Source organism: Melozone crissalis, unplaced genomic scaffold (assembly GCF_028551555.1).
Source record: "Melozone crissalis strain CALT ecotype California unplaced genomic scaffold, PUWL_Pcris_2 ptg000034l_1, whole genome shotgun sequence".
Lineage (NCBI taxonomy): Eukaryota > Metazoa > Chordata > Aves > Passeriformes > Passerellidae > Melozone > Melozone crissalis.
The window spans coordinates 15,474,063-15,491,648 of record NW_026535812.1 but is presented as its reverse complement, the minus strand read 5'-3'; the positions used below and the strand labels follow the sequence as shown (position 1 = coordinate 15,491,648).

The window sequence follows — 17,586 nt, the reverse complement described above, 5'->3', positions numbered from 1 at the left end:
GCTGCACCTCTAGAACAGAGCTAGCATTTTTATTGTGTGAGCAAACAGTATAAACAGATTATTTGCATCCTGCTCTGGTTGTTTACTTGACGTTTTGAAGACTTTCTAAGGTGACTGTCAATGAGGTCTATAAATGCAATCCTTTAAAGCTTTTCTTTCCCCCCAATCCCTGTCCTTTTCCTGTGACCCAGGTGAGGGGACGGGAGACCTACGAAATGCTGTTGAAGATCAAAGAGTCCCTGGAGCTGATGCAGTTCCTTCCCCAGCACACGATTGAGACCTACAGGCAGCAGCAGCAGCAACAGCACCAGCACTTGCTCCAGAAGCAGTGAGTACCAGTGTGCTTGCAGTGTCAGTGCAGGGGGCAGAGAGGAGAGAGACACAGAAGGTTTCTGCACAGATGTTCACTGGGACACAGTGCTCAGCTGAGGGCTGAGCAGTGGGACAAAGCAGTCCTGCTTCCCCCAGTGCGCGTCCTGACTGCTGGCAAGGTCCCTCTCTAGTCTTTCATCCCACATATTTCAACTTCTGGCCTTAGAGGGTGAATCAGGATGGGCTCAGTGCCTCATTTGACTTCCAGCCAGAGCCCAGGGCAGAGCCATTGGCAGCCTGTGGTCAGAACCCTGCTGTGTGTGCCCATCCTGGCTGGGGCATGGGTGCACTCCTGTCCCATTGCTCATGGGAATGGCAGCAAACATGAAGCATCTCCAGTGCCTTCTCCAGGGTATCCATCTGACCACCTTGCTAAGAGTGTCTAGAGCTGGGACTGTGAGCACGAGCTCAGCTGAGTGCTTGCACCCCACTGCAGTGCATTGGAGGGCTGGTGTTTCAGACACTTCACATTGTTCAGCTGTAAAACAGGCAGATGAAAGTCAAGAGCAAAGCTGAAACACAAAAAATTTCCTTTGCAGCTAGTGGACACTTCAAAAAAAAAAAAGATTCTATACACTTCTGAAGTATTGTCACAAACTCACTTTGCCAGATGACTCTTCACATTGCTCATGAGAAATTTTCCATCCTTTCTGAGCTCAGCTGGCAGGGATTACTCTGGGTGCTGCAAGTGTGAAGAGGATGGGGAAAAGAAAGGCCAGATAGGTGTCTGGGTTCCCAAAGCTTTGCAGTCTGAGGCTTGGGCAGAGAATGACTTCCCAGGCTGCAGTGAGCAGTGTCATCCATGGGCATTGCTTCACCTGCTGTCTCAGGTGACAGCAAATGGCCCCGGGCTGTAGGTGGCTGCCAGCGGCAGTGCTGGGATCTCGTGTCAGGAGGCTGTGGCTATAACTCATTCCTCTGCAGAGGTTAGCATGGGGCCAAGGCACCACATAAGTCCCACTTGAGCCTATAGGGATTTATTTCAGTGCCTTGGCCTTGTCTCAGGACTTCTGCAATACCACAGCTTTCTGCCAGATCTCTGCATGTGTTCACATTTCGGCCTGTGTGTTTTTAGTGTCAGCTGGAGTCTTGTGGAGGTGTGAGAAAAGCCTTCTGCCAAAATGTCTGGAGCATCCAGGGGCTCTGGACTCTTTTTTTGGGGTACTTAAAAATCTCATTATTGTTATTTACTTTTATCAGTCATCTGAACTGTTTGTGTATACTATAGCTTGTGTTTACTAGCTCCTAGGCATTGTGGCATTTGTGTGCTCTACTGCTTGTCTTCAAAGCTTCACCTGAACCACAACCATTTCAGCTGAGAAATGGTTTTGTAAGCAGAAATGGACAGCAGCAGATGACAGCTTTCCCTTGGTGCTGACAGTTGGCTTTGCCATGATTACTTTTTTCATTCTTTCTATATCAGTAGAATAGGTTCCTGGCAAATGAGGTTGGTATTTGTGTTACCTTTAAGAGCCGCATGTAGAACTTCAGCCATTTAATTTAATGAAACTTCTTTTGGCATGTTTCCTGGCACTTGTCCAGTTATATACTCATTTTTCTCAGTTGCTGAGTGTGCTCATGCAGGGGAGAAAGATTAAGAGCCTTAAAGGGTGCCAGGAGCATGGAGAAAAATAACTTCTAGTATTTGTCCAGAGCTGCTGCAGTTGTCTCTGTCCACAGCCTGCTCAAGCAGTGTCCTCTGTGCTGAAATGCATATTCAGGCAGTTTCTTAGGTGCACTTTGGGTTTTGGTGCTTTTTCTTTAGTAATCCATGGTATGGTTTAATATCTGAAGGAATGTGTTCAGGGCAAAGGGATGTTTAGGCTGAAAAGACTCAAAGATGCAATTGCACCTCAAAAAAGGAGCCTCAGGTGTCAATGTGAGGGTGGGGAGAGCAGCTGCTTTGTAGGGAATGGTTGGCATAAGAGCAGCCTTGGATGTGAGCAGGTTGCTGGGAGATGTCTTGCCACTGCTTCCTTGTCAGAGTGGCCAAACTCAGGAGCACAGGGGCTCCTTTTTGAGTCTGTTCTGGCCTTTCACTTTGTATGCAGGGATGTACTTTGAAATTTTGGTCCCGGTTCATGTTTGGTCACTTTCCCATGTGAAAAGTGGGAGCTGGGAAAGTGTGTATGCTGTGACCAAGGTGGAATGTGCTGGAAGCTGTGGGTCCTAGCAGGGCTCTGTGGGAATGGAATGTTTTTAAGTTGCCTTTGGTTCTTCCTTCTCAAAATGAAGCAGCATCCACATGTGTTCCAGAGTAACACCTTGATGGAGGAACTACTGGATTTTTCAGTTTACTTTTTGGGGCAGTCTTTAACATAGAGAAGCTGTCTAGGTGTGTGGAAAGAGTTTTCCCTGTCACTCCTATAACATGAAAAGCTTCATCTTTTTTGAAGAGTAAGAAAAGTAAGGTTGAGATGATCACGGTGAAAGATTGTTCTCCAAAATGACAGATTAAAAACTACTGTATAATGGCTCTTGTGCACATACAGACCAGCACTGCATTTGACAGGCCAGCAGATGTCTGACTGTTCTGGAATAGGAAGGACAAATCTGGTGACAATCAGAATTCCTGTGTCCCACTAGATGACCAAAATACTGCAAAGCTCTACATTGTGCCAGACCACAGTATTTCTCTGTCTCATCTCCTCTCTCTGCTTGTTCCTTTGTGCATGGTTTTCTCCTATTTACTGTTATGCCAAATACCTTCATGATCATAGATGTGAAGTTGTTGGGTTTTTTCCTTTCAATTTCTATTCTTCCTTTTTCACTGTCAAATCCTTGGGTCCCTACTTGAACTGCAGCACACACATTTATTTAGAGGAGTTCATAGTCTGCTACCATTTGTGTAAAACACAGATTTGCCAGATGATTATTCCTGCCAGAGAGATCAGAGGTGGCTCATGCTTTGGGGAGGGAATGTTTCCTCATTACCCTGAAATGTTTGCCATCAATATTCCCACACAGTTACCTGCACAGTCTTTAAGGGTTTCATTAGGAAACACTTTTTCATGTAGTGGGTTTCACTCTGCTGAGCACTGTTTTCAAAACTATGAGTATTTCAGTTTCCTACAGCAGAGAATCACAAAATATTTCAAATTGGAAGAGACCCATAAAGTTCATAAGGAACACCCAGCCCCATTCCTGTGATTGAAGGGTTTTCACAAAGTCTTCCAATGGCTACCAAGAAGGGGGCTCTTACATCCAAGTGGGATCTTGTACCCAGCAAAGATTTCTTTCCTATCAGCAGGGCTGCAGCTAGGAGCCCGCTGGCTGCCTTTCAGACTAGTGAGCAGCACAACTCACTATCCAAATGAGGAGGAATTAACCTCATTAGTGAGCTGTGACCGAGGTATCCAGTGCCTGGAGTGCTCCAGCTGAGCTGCAAGGATGCCAGTGCTTGCTGTTGTGGGAAGGGGGCTGGTGGGGAAGGCATTCTTTGTACCTTCACCTCATTAATCTCACTTTTGGTGTGAAAGCTAACAGTGGATTTTGCATGATTTGGTTTGGTTTTGTAGTGCTGTGCTTGCATGTGAACTCCAGGCACCTGGATAGTGTTCTCACTACAGAATGGCCAAGATGAAAGGAACCAGGTAGAAAGAGGTGGTTTATGGGCTCTGAGGATGCAGTGCACTCTGCATCAGCTGGTGGCCCCAGGGACCCCTCAGCTTCTCAAAGGAGAAGAGTTGAGCTGTAATCAGTATGGCCCATAGGCACTGTTCTCCCTCTCTAGCACCAGCTTCTGAGTTTGAAGTGATTGTAGTTAGAAATGGACTCAATGGAAGCTGCTACTCCTTTTCCTCTTTGAGTGCTTTTATTCCTCCTACATTTGTCACTGGAAACATTATCAGGGCCTTATTTGTACCCATGAGACTAGGACAGCATCAGGTTTCTCTATCAGCTGGTTGTTTTCCCTTCCTTGCCAAGCACTCGCTTGTGCCTGGGGCTTTCCAGCTTTCTGAATCTCCCTGTTACATACCCTCACTGTAGGTGCTAAGACATCTGCTTTTTCCCCTCTTTGAAAGCCCATGCTGTGATCATGAAGGTGGAAAGTAACTGTTTCTCTCTTGGTGGCTGGCAAAGGGTCCTGTACATTCATCTTTTTCTTTTCTCTGGTTCCTTCTTTACAGTCTCCTTTCGGCCTGCTTCAGGAGTGAACTCATGGACTCAAGGAGAGACCCTCCCAAACAGACCGATGCCATCCTAAAACATTCCAGCCCCCCAAACCCATCAGTATATCCCTAAACCGAGCTGGCAGGGTCACTCTGCCCAGCTGGCAGGACTAGGAGCAGTGGGGCAAATACACAGCCTGATAGCAGCAGAGTGAATAGTGAGAGCAAACTTCTGAAGGGACTCAAACTTTGCAAAAACAACAGACACTTGTACAGACCTCTTAGCTGTGACCTATAGCTTTGCAAGGTCGGGAACCACGATTTCGTCTGTCTTGGTGTAACTTTTCTCCCCTTGGTGTAACATTTTTGTAACGTGTTAATACTCTTTCTTCTTACTTCTGTATTTGTGAAACTCGGCAGGGTTTCTCTGAGCAGGTCTCAATTTTAAAATGCCTTTTGTCTTGTTTAAGTTAAAAAAATGTGTCCATGGACTGGGGGGATGGAAGCAGAGGATATGTGTTTAAATGGTCTGTGGTAGTCAGTTTGGCCTGTTTCAGTGCTGGTCATGCACTAGTATAAGTAGATGATGTATTTTGTACTGCTGGACAGGGAGAGGTAATAATTATATGAACTGGCACTGCTAAGAAAACTTTTTTTTTCTGCAGAAAAGCCCTTGACTTTGGCATCATGAGTTGTTTCCACTTATTTCCACCCTAAAGGGTCTGATGTAAAGTACATCAGAATTGTAAGGATGGCCATGTAACCTTGACTTTGCACCAGCTCTGCTGACTTTATTCAGCTTTATTGAACTTGGGAGTTCTGACTCTGTGGGCTTGACCCAAGTGGTGGGCTGAGCTGCACAAGTTGAATGAGTGGTAGAGTTGTAATGCTATCCATGTGTGCCCAGTGTCCCTGTCCTTTTGCAGCCCAGGGTGTCCAAAACTCCCTAGTGCCCTAGCTGTGGAAAGGGGTTGGAGCTGGCCCCTCTCCTTACAGATGTTCAGAAGTTTAGATGTTGCCTTAACATTTTCATCAACCCTCCTATCTTTTGCCCCATCTCTCCAAGCCTCATAGTTCAAAGGAAAGCAGTGTCATCACATGTTGCAGTTGACTCAGCCAAGTGGCCTCAGGCCATGTCCACCTTGCACATTAATCCTGCAACCAGAGGGTCTTGCTGACTGTGTCTGAAGTGTTTCTGGGTTCCTGCACAGAAGACTTTTTCTCAGCAAGGACTTGTAAATTCTTACACTGCTTTTATTAAACTCTGTCTCTGGAAAAAAAGCCTGATGCAGTTGGAGAAGACTCTTCTCTCTGACCATCACAACATCTGCTTCCAGGCAGCAAAGCAGGGATCTGAGCAGGTGATAAGTTGTACTGACATCCCCTTTGGGAGCCATATCCCATCTCTGGCTATCTCCAATGTCTTAGCAACACTTGCTCTACCATAGCAGTGTGGAGGAGGGCTGATGGAAAAGAGCCCCCAAAACTGGGGTTAAGTCTATAAATAACAGGTAATTAAGCACCAGCAGTGCCTGTTTCATACAGTTGCAGCTCTATGGTCATTCCTTGTGTAAAGCTAATTAAAATCAAGTGCCTTGTTACCTTGCCTGGAAATTCCAGGAAGTTCTTTGAGATCACAAAGCAGGTCACTATTATTCTGTGCCTTTTTATTTGGGAAAAGAAAGGCAATGTGATTCCTTTCCCTGTCAGAGGTGGGAACCTGAACTGTAAATGCAGCCCGGAGATAGGATTGTATTTGGCACTATTTTCTGTTCTTCCAGTGAAGGTTTATTCTTGGATTTTTGCTTTTTCTGCTTCTGGATGGCAATATGGAAGTACTGTGACAGGGATATACTGATCTGTATTTAGAGCACTGCTTCTGGACCTGTTCACCAGCAAGTTTGAGGAGGCATCCACAGCCTGCACTGGAAGATTCTAGTTCATCATTTGGTGTGGCCTCTAGGAAATGCTTTGTACTGTAATGGGCAATACAACATCCCAGACTTCCACTGAACAAGAATGTAAATTATTTGGATCCTGTTGTTTTCTGGAAAGCCTTTATGATTTGTCCCACTTGGCTGTAAGAGGATGATGATTGTGATGCTGATCTTAGTGGTGACTTGATTTGCTTTCCAACTACAGGTGGTTATATTAGAAGGTGCTATTCTTTTTTTCTTTTATCAAATACCTGGAGCTGAAAGCAATTTGAGTTGCTTTGTAGTCTGTCCTCTGCAGGTAAAATGAAAATTTTATCCCAGCTGTCTTTTCACTGCTTCTTTGCCATCTCTGTGTCTTCAGGAAAATAAGCCTTTTCCTTTCAAGGAATAACCAAGTGGACTAATTGGGCCTTATCAGGTACTCAGGTCATATCAGTCTGTGTCAACTGCTTGATATATATCCACTCCCTGTATTACAGCTCCATTCCCTGGAGAGCAGATTGCATCCATGGCCTGCCTGGGGAAATTCCCATACCTGAAATCTAAGGGGAGTCATTATTGCCACTTCTGGCCCTGTGCTGTAGTTCCTGTCTGCCCAGCAACTGCTGGAGCTCCACCTTTCCCTGCTCCCAGTGAGGTACCAAGCCTTCAAACCCACTGTGTGTGGTTGTGGAGTGGTTGAAAAGATGCACTGTTGTTTGCTTTAGAATAGAAGTAGTTTGGGATGGGGACAATAAGGGCATCTCTCTGCTTTTCAGTGCCCTGCTGCTTCATGGGCCTTCAAAGCAGAGGAATGAAACTGAGCAGCATCTGTGTCACTTGTGTGCCCTTATTAGACTACACCAGTGACACCCCAGTGTTACACAGCCCTGTGGGAAGCCTTGCTTTAAAAACCACTGTCCATGAGCACTCTGGCCTTGTGTGAACCTGGGATGTGATCCTTGGTGTGGCTGCTGAAAGAGAGGGCAGACACAGAACTGGGCAGCTCTGATTCTACCTGTGTGTCTGCACTGACTGGCTCTGGGTCTGCAGGCACAGGGGCTTGGGTGAAATCTTAAACTCTGAGCCTGATCTGCCCAATTGCATTTAATGAACCTTTGATGTAATTTAAGGCTGCTGACATGGCTGTATGCTCCTCTAGCCAACAAGGACTCTAGTCTGCTCAGTCAGGTAGTGTGTTTGTCCCAGCAGTTTGCTGTCTCTGGTGAAGGGCTGGTATCCAGTGAGCTGGGAAAATGTAGAGTTATACGAGGCTGTGAACTGAACTTTGTTCATATATGGGACAAGAAAGTTCCTTCCTGACCTCTTGAGATGATTGGTATATGCCTTGAAGCATGAGAGACTGATTGCCCTCATATGAGCTTGCATAACTACAAATGTTATTTGCTAAATAATTACATAGCCTCTTGAAGAGAGAAAACTCAGTTGCAGAATGTGACTCAGTGCCTTTTGTATCAGACTGTTCCAAGTAGTATAATAGTCTCTTAATTGAAGCCCTTATACCTTGATATTAAAATGCATTTCATTGGCATTGATATCAAAGAAATGTTAATGCTCTGACTTCTAATCTTTCTTGAGACCTAGTAAGTAAAATTTTAATGAAAATCACTGTGCATGACATTCTTGTATCTGTTTTTAAAAATCGAGGAAAAAAAGCAATATATTTTAAATGGGTCCTCAAACACCATGTAGTCCTTGTGCTTAATACCAAAAACATTTTCTTGTGTTTCTAAGGCTCTTGCTATATTGATGTGTGACATTAATTTTCAATAAAATTTTGCATCTTGGTTTATCTTGAGACTTCTCTTTGGCTAGATGGCCTTTTAAACATCTGCTCATGGGATGGAATAGCTTAGTTGAAACTAGTGTGGGTACAAAGAAGAATGCTTTTTTCTGTTTTACTCCCTTGAACTTGATGATGGTAATCTTGACTCTTATGAGTGTGAATGAGATAAGCATGGAGTCCCTAAGCTATATGTTAAAGTATACCTTTGTTTTCTAAAGTTTTGGTTGGCTTGTGTTTGATTGCTTTTTGTTTTTCTTTTACCCCCAAGTATTTTGTAGTCTCCTAATTAGCTTTGCTGAGATCACTACTGATGGTGCAGAGGGCAAAGGTAGGCCCACTGCTGACCTCAAACAATGCAACTCGGTGTCCTTTGGGAAGCCTTTGTTGATTTGATTTGGAGTTTTGCTGTGTTCATTGACCTCCTGACTTGCAGATCATGCAGATTTTGCCTTAATAGACTCTTCAGGTGTGTGTTAATTTCAGCTGAACCTTAAGATAAGTGCATGAACCCATGAAGTAAAATACTCATTGGTCCTAAATCCAGAAGCCTTTTGGGCTAAGGGTGGTGTCAGCTTGACTTGAATTTCATGGCTGACCTCAACTTTCATAATTGGGGAATTGAAATGTCAGATCTGAATCTTTCCCTTCACTCTGAAAAGTCAGGTCTGAACTTCATGGCTCGGTTTCACTTCCCCTTGGGAGCTGCTGCCATTGTTAATATTAATTTGTGAAGCTTCTTGTGCTTTCCACTTCCTTGAGTCTGTGAAGTTTGCTGGATCTTGTCCTGCATCTTCACTGCCAAAGGACAGTTCACACCCATCTGCACCTCCTGTAATTGTGTAATTAGGTAACATTTCTTCAGGGCCTTAGATACTCTAGCCTGTTAGCATAGATGTTTTCTCCACCCAACACTGCAAGTCTTGAAAGTGCAGGAAGCTGGAGACAATGTAATTGTGTGGAACTTGACCTTGAATGCTGAAGGTTTTAATAAATTGTCTAGGAATAAGCCTTTTCTTTCCTTTTACACTTTGCTTATTTGGAGTAATAATTATTTTATTTGCATAGAAGAAAAGCCAGTTCCCAGCAATTGGTGTAACCAGTTTATACCCAGATGGGAACAAGTTTCCCAGTGGGAACTAAGATGGGAATGTGCCCTTGGACACTCACTGTGGGGTCAGTGTGATAGGAGTGCTGGGCTCTGTGACCTCTGCTCTGCAGGGTGACCACAGCCTGAGGGTACTTGTGCCTGGGGAGGAGGCACATTCCCAAACCTTTGCCCAGTCCTACAAATGCCCCTGGTGTCAGAGAGAGAAAAACCTGCTCCCTTGTGGCATGGCAGTGCTATGCCAATTGTGCTGTTGGGCCAGCTTTAATGCTAATTTTCTGCATGTCCCACATAGGACCCCACTGCAGATGGGATGCCACAGCTGTAACTCGATCTTGGAGCTGGGCTGCCCTTCAGAAGCAGCACAGTCTTGGCAGTCTGGATCACTGACATGGCAGGATTGCAGCTGGGACCCTCGGGCTGGGCAGCAGGGATTCTGGCAAGGCTCTCTGGCCCACTCCATGAGTATGCTGAGTGGAGTTTGGGGCTGGATGGACTTGAGGGAGGCTAGTGCTGTTGTCGGGTGGTAGCAGGAACCTGATCCTCTTTGCAAGCAGCCTGCAGGGCTTGGATACCAGGTTTGCATTAACACCAACAAAAGCTCCCTGTTGGCATCCCAGGCAGCTCTGACCATCTCAGTAGTGGTCCTTGAAGTGCATGGAATCTGCCTTGAGCAAGGAGCGTCTGGCTGTTACAACTAGGAATTTTGGAAAAGACAAGGTGATAAGCAGACCCAAACTGAAAACTGTTTCTTCAGTCAGGTTTCAGAGGTGTTTAGGATGGTTTGAAATGGTTTCTCCAGTTCTTGTTCCTATGAAAAAGTTTTTGACTACAAGGAGAGTTTAAAATACTCTTCAAATCTTGGCACATGTTTGCTGGCATTCCATGTATTCTTTTCAGCTGAAAAACTTGCATACACACTTCTCCTTAAATAAAAAGTTTCAGCTAAAATTTAAGCTTTCCCTTTTTTGGTATTTCACTTTTTTAAAGTGCTGAGAATATCTGGGAAACCTCTTATTTCCTCTTGGCTCATTTTCCAAGGATCTTTCTCTGTGATGATCCTGTGGTATCAGTGATTTCCCTGGCCATGTAGCCCTTTGGGTGCATACTCTCAATAACCAGCTGCTGTGTTTGATCCCTGTCCTAACATCTCCTTGGTTTGCAGGACCTCCATGCAGTCACAGTCCTCGTATGGCTCCAACTCTCCACCTCTCAGCAAGATGAACAGCATGAACAAGCTGCCCTCAGTCAGCCAGCTCATCAACCCCCAGCAGCGCAACGCCCTGACCCCAACCACCATCCCTGACAGCATGGGAACCAACAGTAAGAAACTCTTATTCCTCTTTCTCCTCCCTGCTTGTCTGGACAAGGAGACTTGGCATCTCCACATGGCTAGTGTGAAGCTGGAGAGCCTGGAGTCATTCGCTGTAAACCTGCAGAGCCAAATAAATATTGCTCGCTAGTGTGCCACAGGGCAAGGCTTCAGCATCCTGCTCAGAGCCTCACAGGGCGATCAGAGCTGCTTCTTGCTGCAGATCTAGCTGGCTGCACTGTCCTCTGGCTTTCGAGACTTGTTTCTTCTTCCTTTCCCAGCAGAGATGCAAACGTTGGCAGCATTTTTCCCCTCAGTTAAATTAAGACAGTTCTTAATTTTAAAGGAAACATCTCACAGTTCTGTTCCTCCTGGCTGCTGCTGTGTGCTCAGCAGCCCTGTAAATCCAGGATGACAGACATGGTTCTGGGGCTGAGTTTTGTTGGGGCGTTTTTGGTTGGTGTTTTGTTTTTTCATTTATTTCAAAACAGCTGGACTCTTGCCCACACCTGTTGCTGAGCCCCTTCTGGTGCTCTTGCTGTCTGTGAAAACAAAGCTCTTTGGCTGCTGTATTGGGTTACTCTGCTGGCTCTGTCCTGCTCCTCTTCTGTGGCAGGGCAAGCCAGGGTTTCTATCCAGCCTGTCTGGGAGGGAAGGTGACGTGACAGTGGCACTTTCTCCTGTGAGGAGAGAGCTCCAGAAGGACTGTCTGTCATCTGGTCCTTGGCTCTGCCTGAAACTTCTCATGAGCTTGTCATGTGCAGGGTTTTACAGGGGATTTCAGGCTGCTTCAGCTGTGGGTGCTGTCCTTGGGTGCTGTGCTGTGGGCGAAGCCGGGATCTGGGCATGCCTGGGTAACAATGTGCTCCTCCTTCTTCTCTCCTCCAGTTCCCATGATGGGCACCCACATGGCCATGACCGGTGACATGAATGGCCTCAGCCCCACGCAGGCGCTGCCTCCTCCCCTCTCCATGCCTTCAACGTCCCACTGCACCCCCCCTCCTCCATACCCCTCAGACTGCAGCATCGTCAGGTGAGCGGGAGCAGGCTGCCCGGCACACTGCCCACGCCAAGGGAGAGAGCCCTGAATGGGTCTGGAGCCTGAATGATCCTGGAGCACTGGATCCCACTGGGCTCTTGGCAGTCCTGAGGCTGGTACCCTCTGGGCACCAAGCCTCAAATCCCCACCTCTGAGGAGCTGAGAGAAACAGGGATGTTAGGACTGCAAGAAAGCTGAGGGATGCAGCATCTGTTGGACTGGTGGAGTTTGAGGGTGCCAGGCTGTCTTGCAAACATTTCTTTTCTTTTTTTCCCTTCTGGCCCCTTGACAAGCCGTGGCTGGGGTCAGAAGCCCCTCTGCCCTTTGTGAGGTCAAACCAGTTGAAAGATGCTGCCCATAAATGAGGAATCCTTTACACTCAGAGAAGAATGTGCTGATTGGCAGTGCATGATGTGTTTGAGCCCTAGACTCCATGCCTTGCTGAAGGCCTCTGTGCATGCACCAGGCTGCCATGGGCTCAGCCACCTTCTGGGTGACATGACCTGGCAGGAGGGTCTGTGTGAGCCCTCCTGCCTCGAGACCCAGGCTGTGCAGCACTGGCTCTTGACTTAGGCAAGATGCTGCCATGAGGGCTGTCTGCTGGGTGCTGAGCTGAAGGACTCCCTCGTTTGATGTGGCAGCGATGTGGCTTGCTGGCCTGGGATATCTTGGAGGAGGTCAAGCCAAGGGTGAAAGCTTTGTTTCCTGTTGCTGCAGATTGGCTGAGTGTTTGGTTTTTCTGTGGTTTGGGCTGTTGCAGCCAGGGTGATCCTATTTTCTCTCTCCTTCCTTCCTTCCTCCTCTGCAGCTTCTTAGCGAGGTTGGGCTGCTCATCCTGTGTGGATTATTTCACGACCCAGGGGCTGACCACCATCTATCAGATTGAGCATTACTCCATGGATGTAAGTAACTCCTCACCATTTCCTTTGTTTGTGCTCTTGGCCCTGCTTTAGGAACAGGTCAGAAATCCAGACTCTGTATACTTTTATTTATTAGTTTGATTCAAGGCTGTTGCACATAGAGAAGAGATGTTGTGAGGTGAAGAGAGGCTGGACTTGGGGCCAGCACTGTAACTGCCTTGCCTGGCACAGAGAAAGTGTCTCCCCTTCCCCAGCTCTGTCTGTCTGAGCCCCTGAAGTGGCCCCAGCCCATGCGCCTGTTAATTCTGCAAGGCTTGGTTTCAGTTTACACCTCACTTGCCTGCAGACAAGTAGGCTCTCCAGAAGTGGTCTGCAATTTTCCCTCCCTGCTTCTGTTTTCTGGGCTTACCTTAATCATCTTCCCTTGCCACTGGCATCTCATCCCTGTTTGTTGTTTTCACTTTTTTACTCTTGCATGGCTTTTGCTGCAGGGTTGCTGCTTCCTCTCCAGGGCCATTGCTCTCTTCTGAGCTGGCTGTCCCATTTTTTTCCCCCAAGACTTTGGGAGACTGTGGTGCTGTTGCTCCCTAGCATGGGCTGCCTTCCTTTTGTTGCTGTTCTAATTAGAAAAACTGACCCAAATTAACTGAAGTTGGTGGCTCATTTTTTCAGAAGCTAATACTGTGTATCCCAGAGTTTAGGTCATGCAACTCTCATGTTTTGCACCAGAAATGATGGGGCCTCAAAGTACAGGTTTTCTAAGGCTATGTGTCTGTTACTAAATTTGGTTATGTTAAAGTAATTAAGACAGTTCCTATAGAGTGACACCTAGAGCTCTGGATACTGGAGCTCAGGCTTGGGTTCTAAAATCCTTTTGCAGGCTTTGTAATTAACATGGAAGTTTTCAAGCCCACTGACCTTCAGCAGCCCAGTATCTCCCACCACTGACAGCCAGCAGATCTACCTGAGGTTGTCTTGGAGGCCTTGCAGTCCAGTTAAGCTTCTAGCTGTAGGCCACCACGTCTTATGCATGAACAAGTGTTTTGTACAACTTAAAAATGGAATTTGTGCCTTCAAAACAGGCCGTTGCTGCCTTGTGGCCACAAATGCCTACTTCCAGGAGTGGTGGTTTGTCTTCTGCTGTGCTTCGTGCCCACCTGGGTTTTAGAGCTGTGGTGGCTCTCGGTGGCCCAGAGGCTGTGTTCGCTCCTGGAGCCCAGCTTGCCCTGGGACCCCCCGCTAAGCCCTGCTCTTTGCCTTGCAGGATCTGGTGAGCCTCAAGATCCCGGAGCAGTTCCGCCATGCCATCTGGAAGGGCATCCTGGACCACCGGCAGCTCCATGACTTCTCCTCCCCTCCCCACCTGCTGCGCACCCCCAGCGGCGCCTCCACAGTGAGCGTGGGCTCGAGCGAGACGCGCGGGGAGCGCGTCATCGACGCCGTGCGCTTCACGCTGCGCCAGACCATCTCCTTCCCGCCCCGCGACGAGTGGAACGACTTCAACTTCGACATGGACGCCCGGCGCAACAAACAGCAACGCATCAAAGAGGAGGGGGAGTGAGAGCCCCGGGCCCCCCTCCACCCCGCCCCGGCCACGAACTGCTCAGCCCTTCATTTGTCTTCCTTCTGCTTGGTACTGCACCCCTGGATGGAGGGCGGAGGAACCTTCTTGCTCACTCCTGCCAAGTCATGCCCTGGGTGCTGTCTAGGTCATGCTCCTGGACTGCAACCTCCACTCCAGCTCTTGCAAGGGGAAGAGCTGAGCAAAGGGGGAAGGTGGGTGGTATTTCCTTGACTGCCATTGACCTTCTTGAGAAGGCCAACTTGTTTTGTGTTTTCCTTTGGGGAGAGGTCTTCTTTTCTTGACTTTTGGATCCTCACACACCTTGTGGGTGCCCTGACCTGAAATATGCTTCTCTCATGCAGCTATCCCACTTTGTAAAGCAGGAAGGTTGAAATAAAATTCTAAAAAGCCTAAAAAAACCCCCAAAAACCCTGGAAAAAAAAAACCGCCAAGCACCCAAATGCACTGCAGCAGTGAAACCAAATGCAAAAAACCCAAAGCAACCCAACCCTGAACTGACAGTCAATCTGAAAAATAAATGGGAATCAGTCTGCTGAACGCTGCACTTAAACAGCCTCTTCTCATGGAGCTGAGTGCTCTGTTCATGTGTAATATTCTCCAGTGGAGACGGCACATGCACTTTGCTGGGCAGGCCAGCGCTGACAGCACCTCCATTCAACTTTTGCCTTGTCCTTCACTTTCTCTGGAAAAACCAAGCCAGCTGTGTTCCCCTCGTTTTGGGTATACATTCATATGTATGTCCTGGTTTGCCTCTTTCAGGCTTGAAAGTGTAAATAAAACTACTGGTCGTGCCAATTGTCCCCACTGGATCTTGAACCATATACTGTAATCCTGTACATATAACCATATGCCGCGATACTACTGACATTTAAGCTATAAAATTAGGCTTTGCCACACATGCAGCCTGCCTAGTTTAGCATAAGGATTTTTTGCCCACCTAGCCTCCAGTTAAGTGGAGGAGTGAGAGCTGCACGTCAGTTTGTAGGACTTGAGCTGCCCTAAACTCAGGCTACCTTTTGTTTGGACCATGCTAGATTACTTGGGAGGAAGCCAGACTTGTCTTTAGATGTATCTGTAAAAGGGATGGAACGGGTTGTGTTTGTTGCTATAGGTTAAGTGACAAACAACTACGAAAATAACCATAAGATGCCTTAAAACACGGATGATTTCTGGGAATTATGAGTGTTGTGTTTCTATGAGTGTTGTGATCACAATAAGCCATGTTTACATGAGAAATTGATTTTTCTCTGGTTTTTGCCTTACTGGTTCTACCACAGTTGTGTTCTGAGGCATTTCCTCTGACTGCCAGTGGTCCTGTGGATGAATAACTGAACAATGTGTGTTTTCACATTTTTATTAGCCAAAGTACTGATACTTAAAGGTATACAACCTAAGCTGAGGAGCAAGGCTCTGCAAGCTGCTTTCAAGTTGGCTTGTTCTTTTTAACAGTAAGCCTGCCTTTTTTTTTTTTTATTTGGCTGGGGAAAGATGTAAAAAGCAGCTTAAATGACTTGTTATCCTATCTTACTACAGCTAAATATTCCTGACTCAATGCAGTGGCTGTTTGTGGGCCCTGCTTTGTTGCGAATTTAATGAGTACAGTGTGGTTAGGGTGCTCTGTCTGTTGTGCCAGAACTGTATTGCATTCAAAGACTGCCTTTTGGTGGCTCTGCAAGCCTCTTGGTTAGCTATAAATGATAATGCCACATGGTTTATTGTCAAGTTTGTATATAAATATTTTTTGTATGTGTATTTTTTTTGTTTTCCTACAGTGCGTCATGATCAGTTTTATTTCTTTTTGGGCGACTGGGTCTGACAGAACCACAATTAAATGTTGTTGTTTGTTTTTCTGTTTTTTTTAATTATTATTTTTATGCAGAAGGGGTTACAAATAATGTAACAAACAGCCAGTCACTGGATGAATAATTTGTATTTTTCATACTGAGATTACTGTGTTACTTTGCAGTTGAGGGGGGAGTGAGCACCTACTGAAAGCCTGTGGTATCATTTTATTTTGTAACACTTCAAAGAGCAGTGTCCTAGATTTCAAAGTATTTAACATGCTCAGTGTGAGAACTTACTATAGCTCTTTATTTTTTTCTATATGGTACAAAGCACGAGAGTAGTTCTGCTCTTGACTTGATGCAATGATTAATTCAGCAGGGCAGTGTTAGTGTGGGGAAAGAGTTAGAGCAGATACTTTACAAATCCCTGGAGGTGAATTAGACTGTGCTCTTCTCACCTCCAAGATTTTGCATCTCCATTATGTAGTCCTTCTGAGCTGCTTCAGTATTGTACATACATTGATGCAAAAGACACTGTCATTTTAGGATCTAGGGAGCTTCTGACTATAAACGTTAATGCAGTTAATGGTGTGCCCAGAATCGGTACAAGATTTCAGTATCTGCTTTTCAACTCAGCCGGCGAGATGGAGCTTTTCTGCTGCATCACTAATGATTCAAATATATGCTGTGAAAACCTTTCTACTGTATGCCACTATGGATACCACTTCTGTATAACTGGAATCTTTAAGTGAGTTTGAACTGCTGTAGCTTTTGCCCTCCCCTGTAGAGCTGTGATTTTGTTTTGTTTTGATGCATCGAAGTGTTATGGCTTAATGGAGCTGAGAATCTGCCAATGCTTGTAGCAATGACCATGTTACCTGCACCAAGGCGCCTCTGTGTTTTTGAACACCTTGTTGTTGAAGTGAATGACAATAAAAGCCAGAACTGAAAATGACACTGAATTCCCAAGCACCTTCTTTTCCTTCCTGTGCGTCTTCTTGGAAATATCCTCCTCTGAGCGGCTGGGACTTAGTGTCACCCTTGCCCATGGGTACAGTTTTCTGTCCCCACAGACTCTATGTCCTGAGGGTGTGGTCCAAAGTGCCATCACACGTTCATCTGCTGCCTTTCTGACAGATGCAGCAGGTCACCTCCCTAAGCCTCTTGCTGAACTGTGAGGTCTTCAGCCTTTGGCATGGCTTTTTTTTGGCCTTTCATCAGATTTATGTTTTTTTTTTCTGAGCAGGGCACCAGTTAGTGCCCCACATTCGATGTCCTGCTGGAGGGAGGGTGTGTGTGCTTGGAACAGACAGGGTCAGTGCTGTCCTCTGAGGTCCACACTTGGGAAATAGCCTTACACGAAAGGCTTTGTGCATCACCCTATGCATCCTAGCAAAGCCATTTCCTTCTCCTTTGCACCTCAATTTTTCTTTCAAGGATTTGAAGAAACAGGTCAGAGCTGATGGGATGGTTGTCCTGAAGGGGATGGGAGTGGAGTCTCCTCCATCAGCTGGGAGCTTCATTCTGTCCATGGACCACCACATTAACATCCCAGCTTCATCAATGGTTTCTGATATGGGCCCCATGGCTGTCTTACAGTTTTTATGGGTTATGGTTGGGGGATGATGCTTAGGAATGGGGAGATTGGAAAGAAAACCTGTCAAAGGTCTTAAAAGAAGAGGCTGCCCCAACCT

At 46.4% G+C, this 17,586-nt stretch overlaps 1 protein-coding gene across 1 annotated transcript in view; it reads left to right on the top strand.

Moving 5' to 3' along the window:
* The window catches only part of TP63 (tumor protein p63), a 100,256-nt gene extending 86,172 nt beyond the window's left edge, over positions 1-14,084 (top strand). Inside the window, exons 11-15 of the mRNA XM_054282593.1 lie at positions 192-328; positions 10,478-10,635; positions 11,513-11,657; positions 12,472-12,565; positions 13,788-14,084. Coding sequence (XP_054138568.1) covers positions 192-328; positions 10,478-10,635; positions 11,513-11,657; positions 12,472-12,565; positions 13,788-14,084 — 831 coding nt within the window. The remainder of the gene's footprint in view (positions 1-191; positions 329-10,477; positions 10,636-11,512; positions 11,658-12,471; positions 12,566-13,787) is intronic.
* The last annotated feature ends 3,502 nt before the right edge of the window (positions 14,085-17,586 follow it).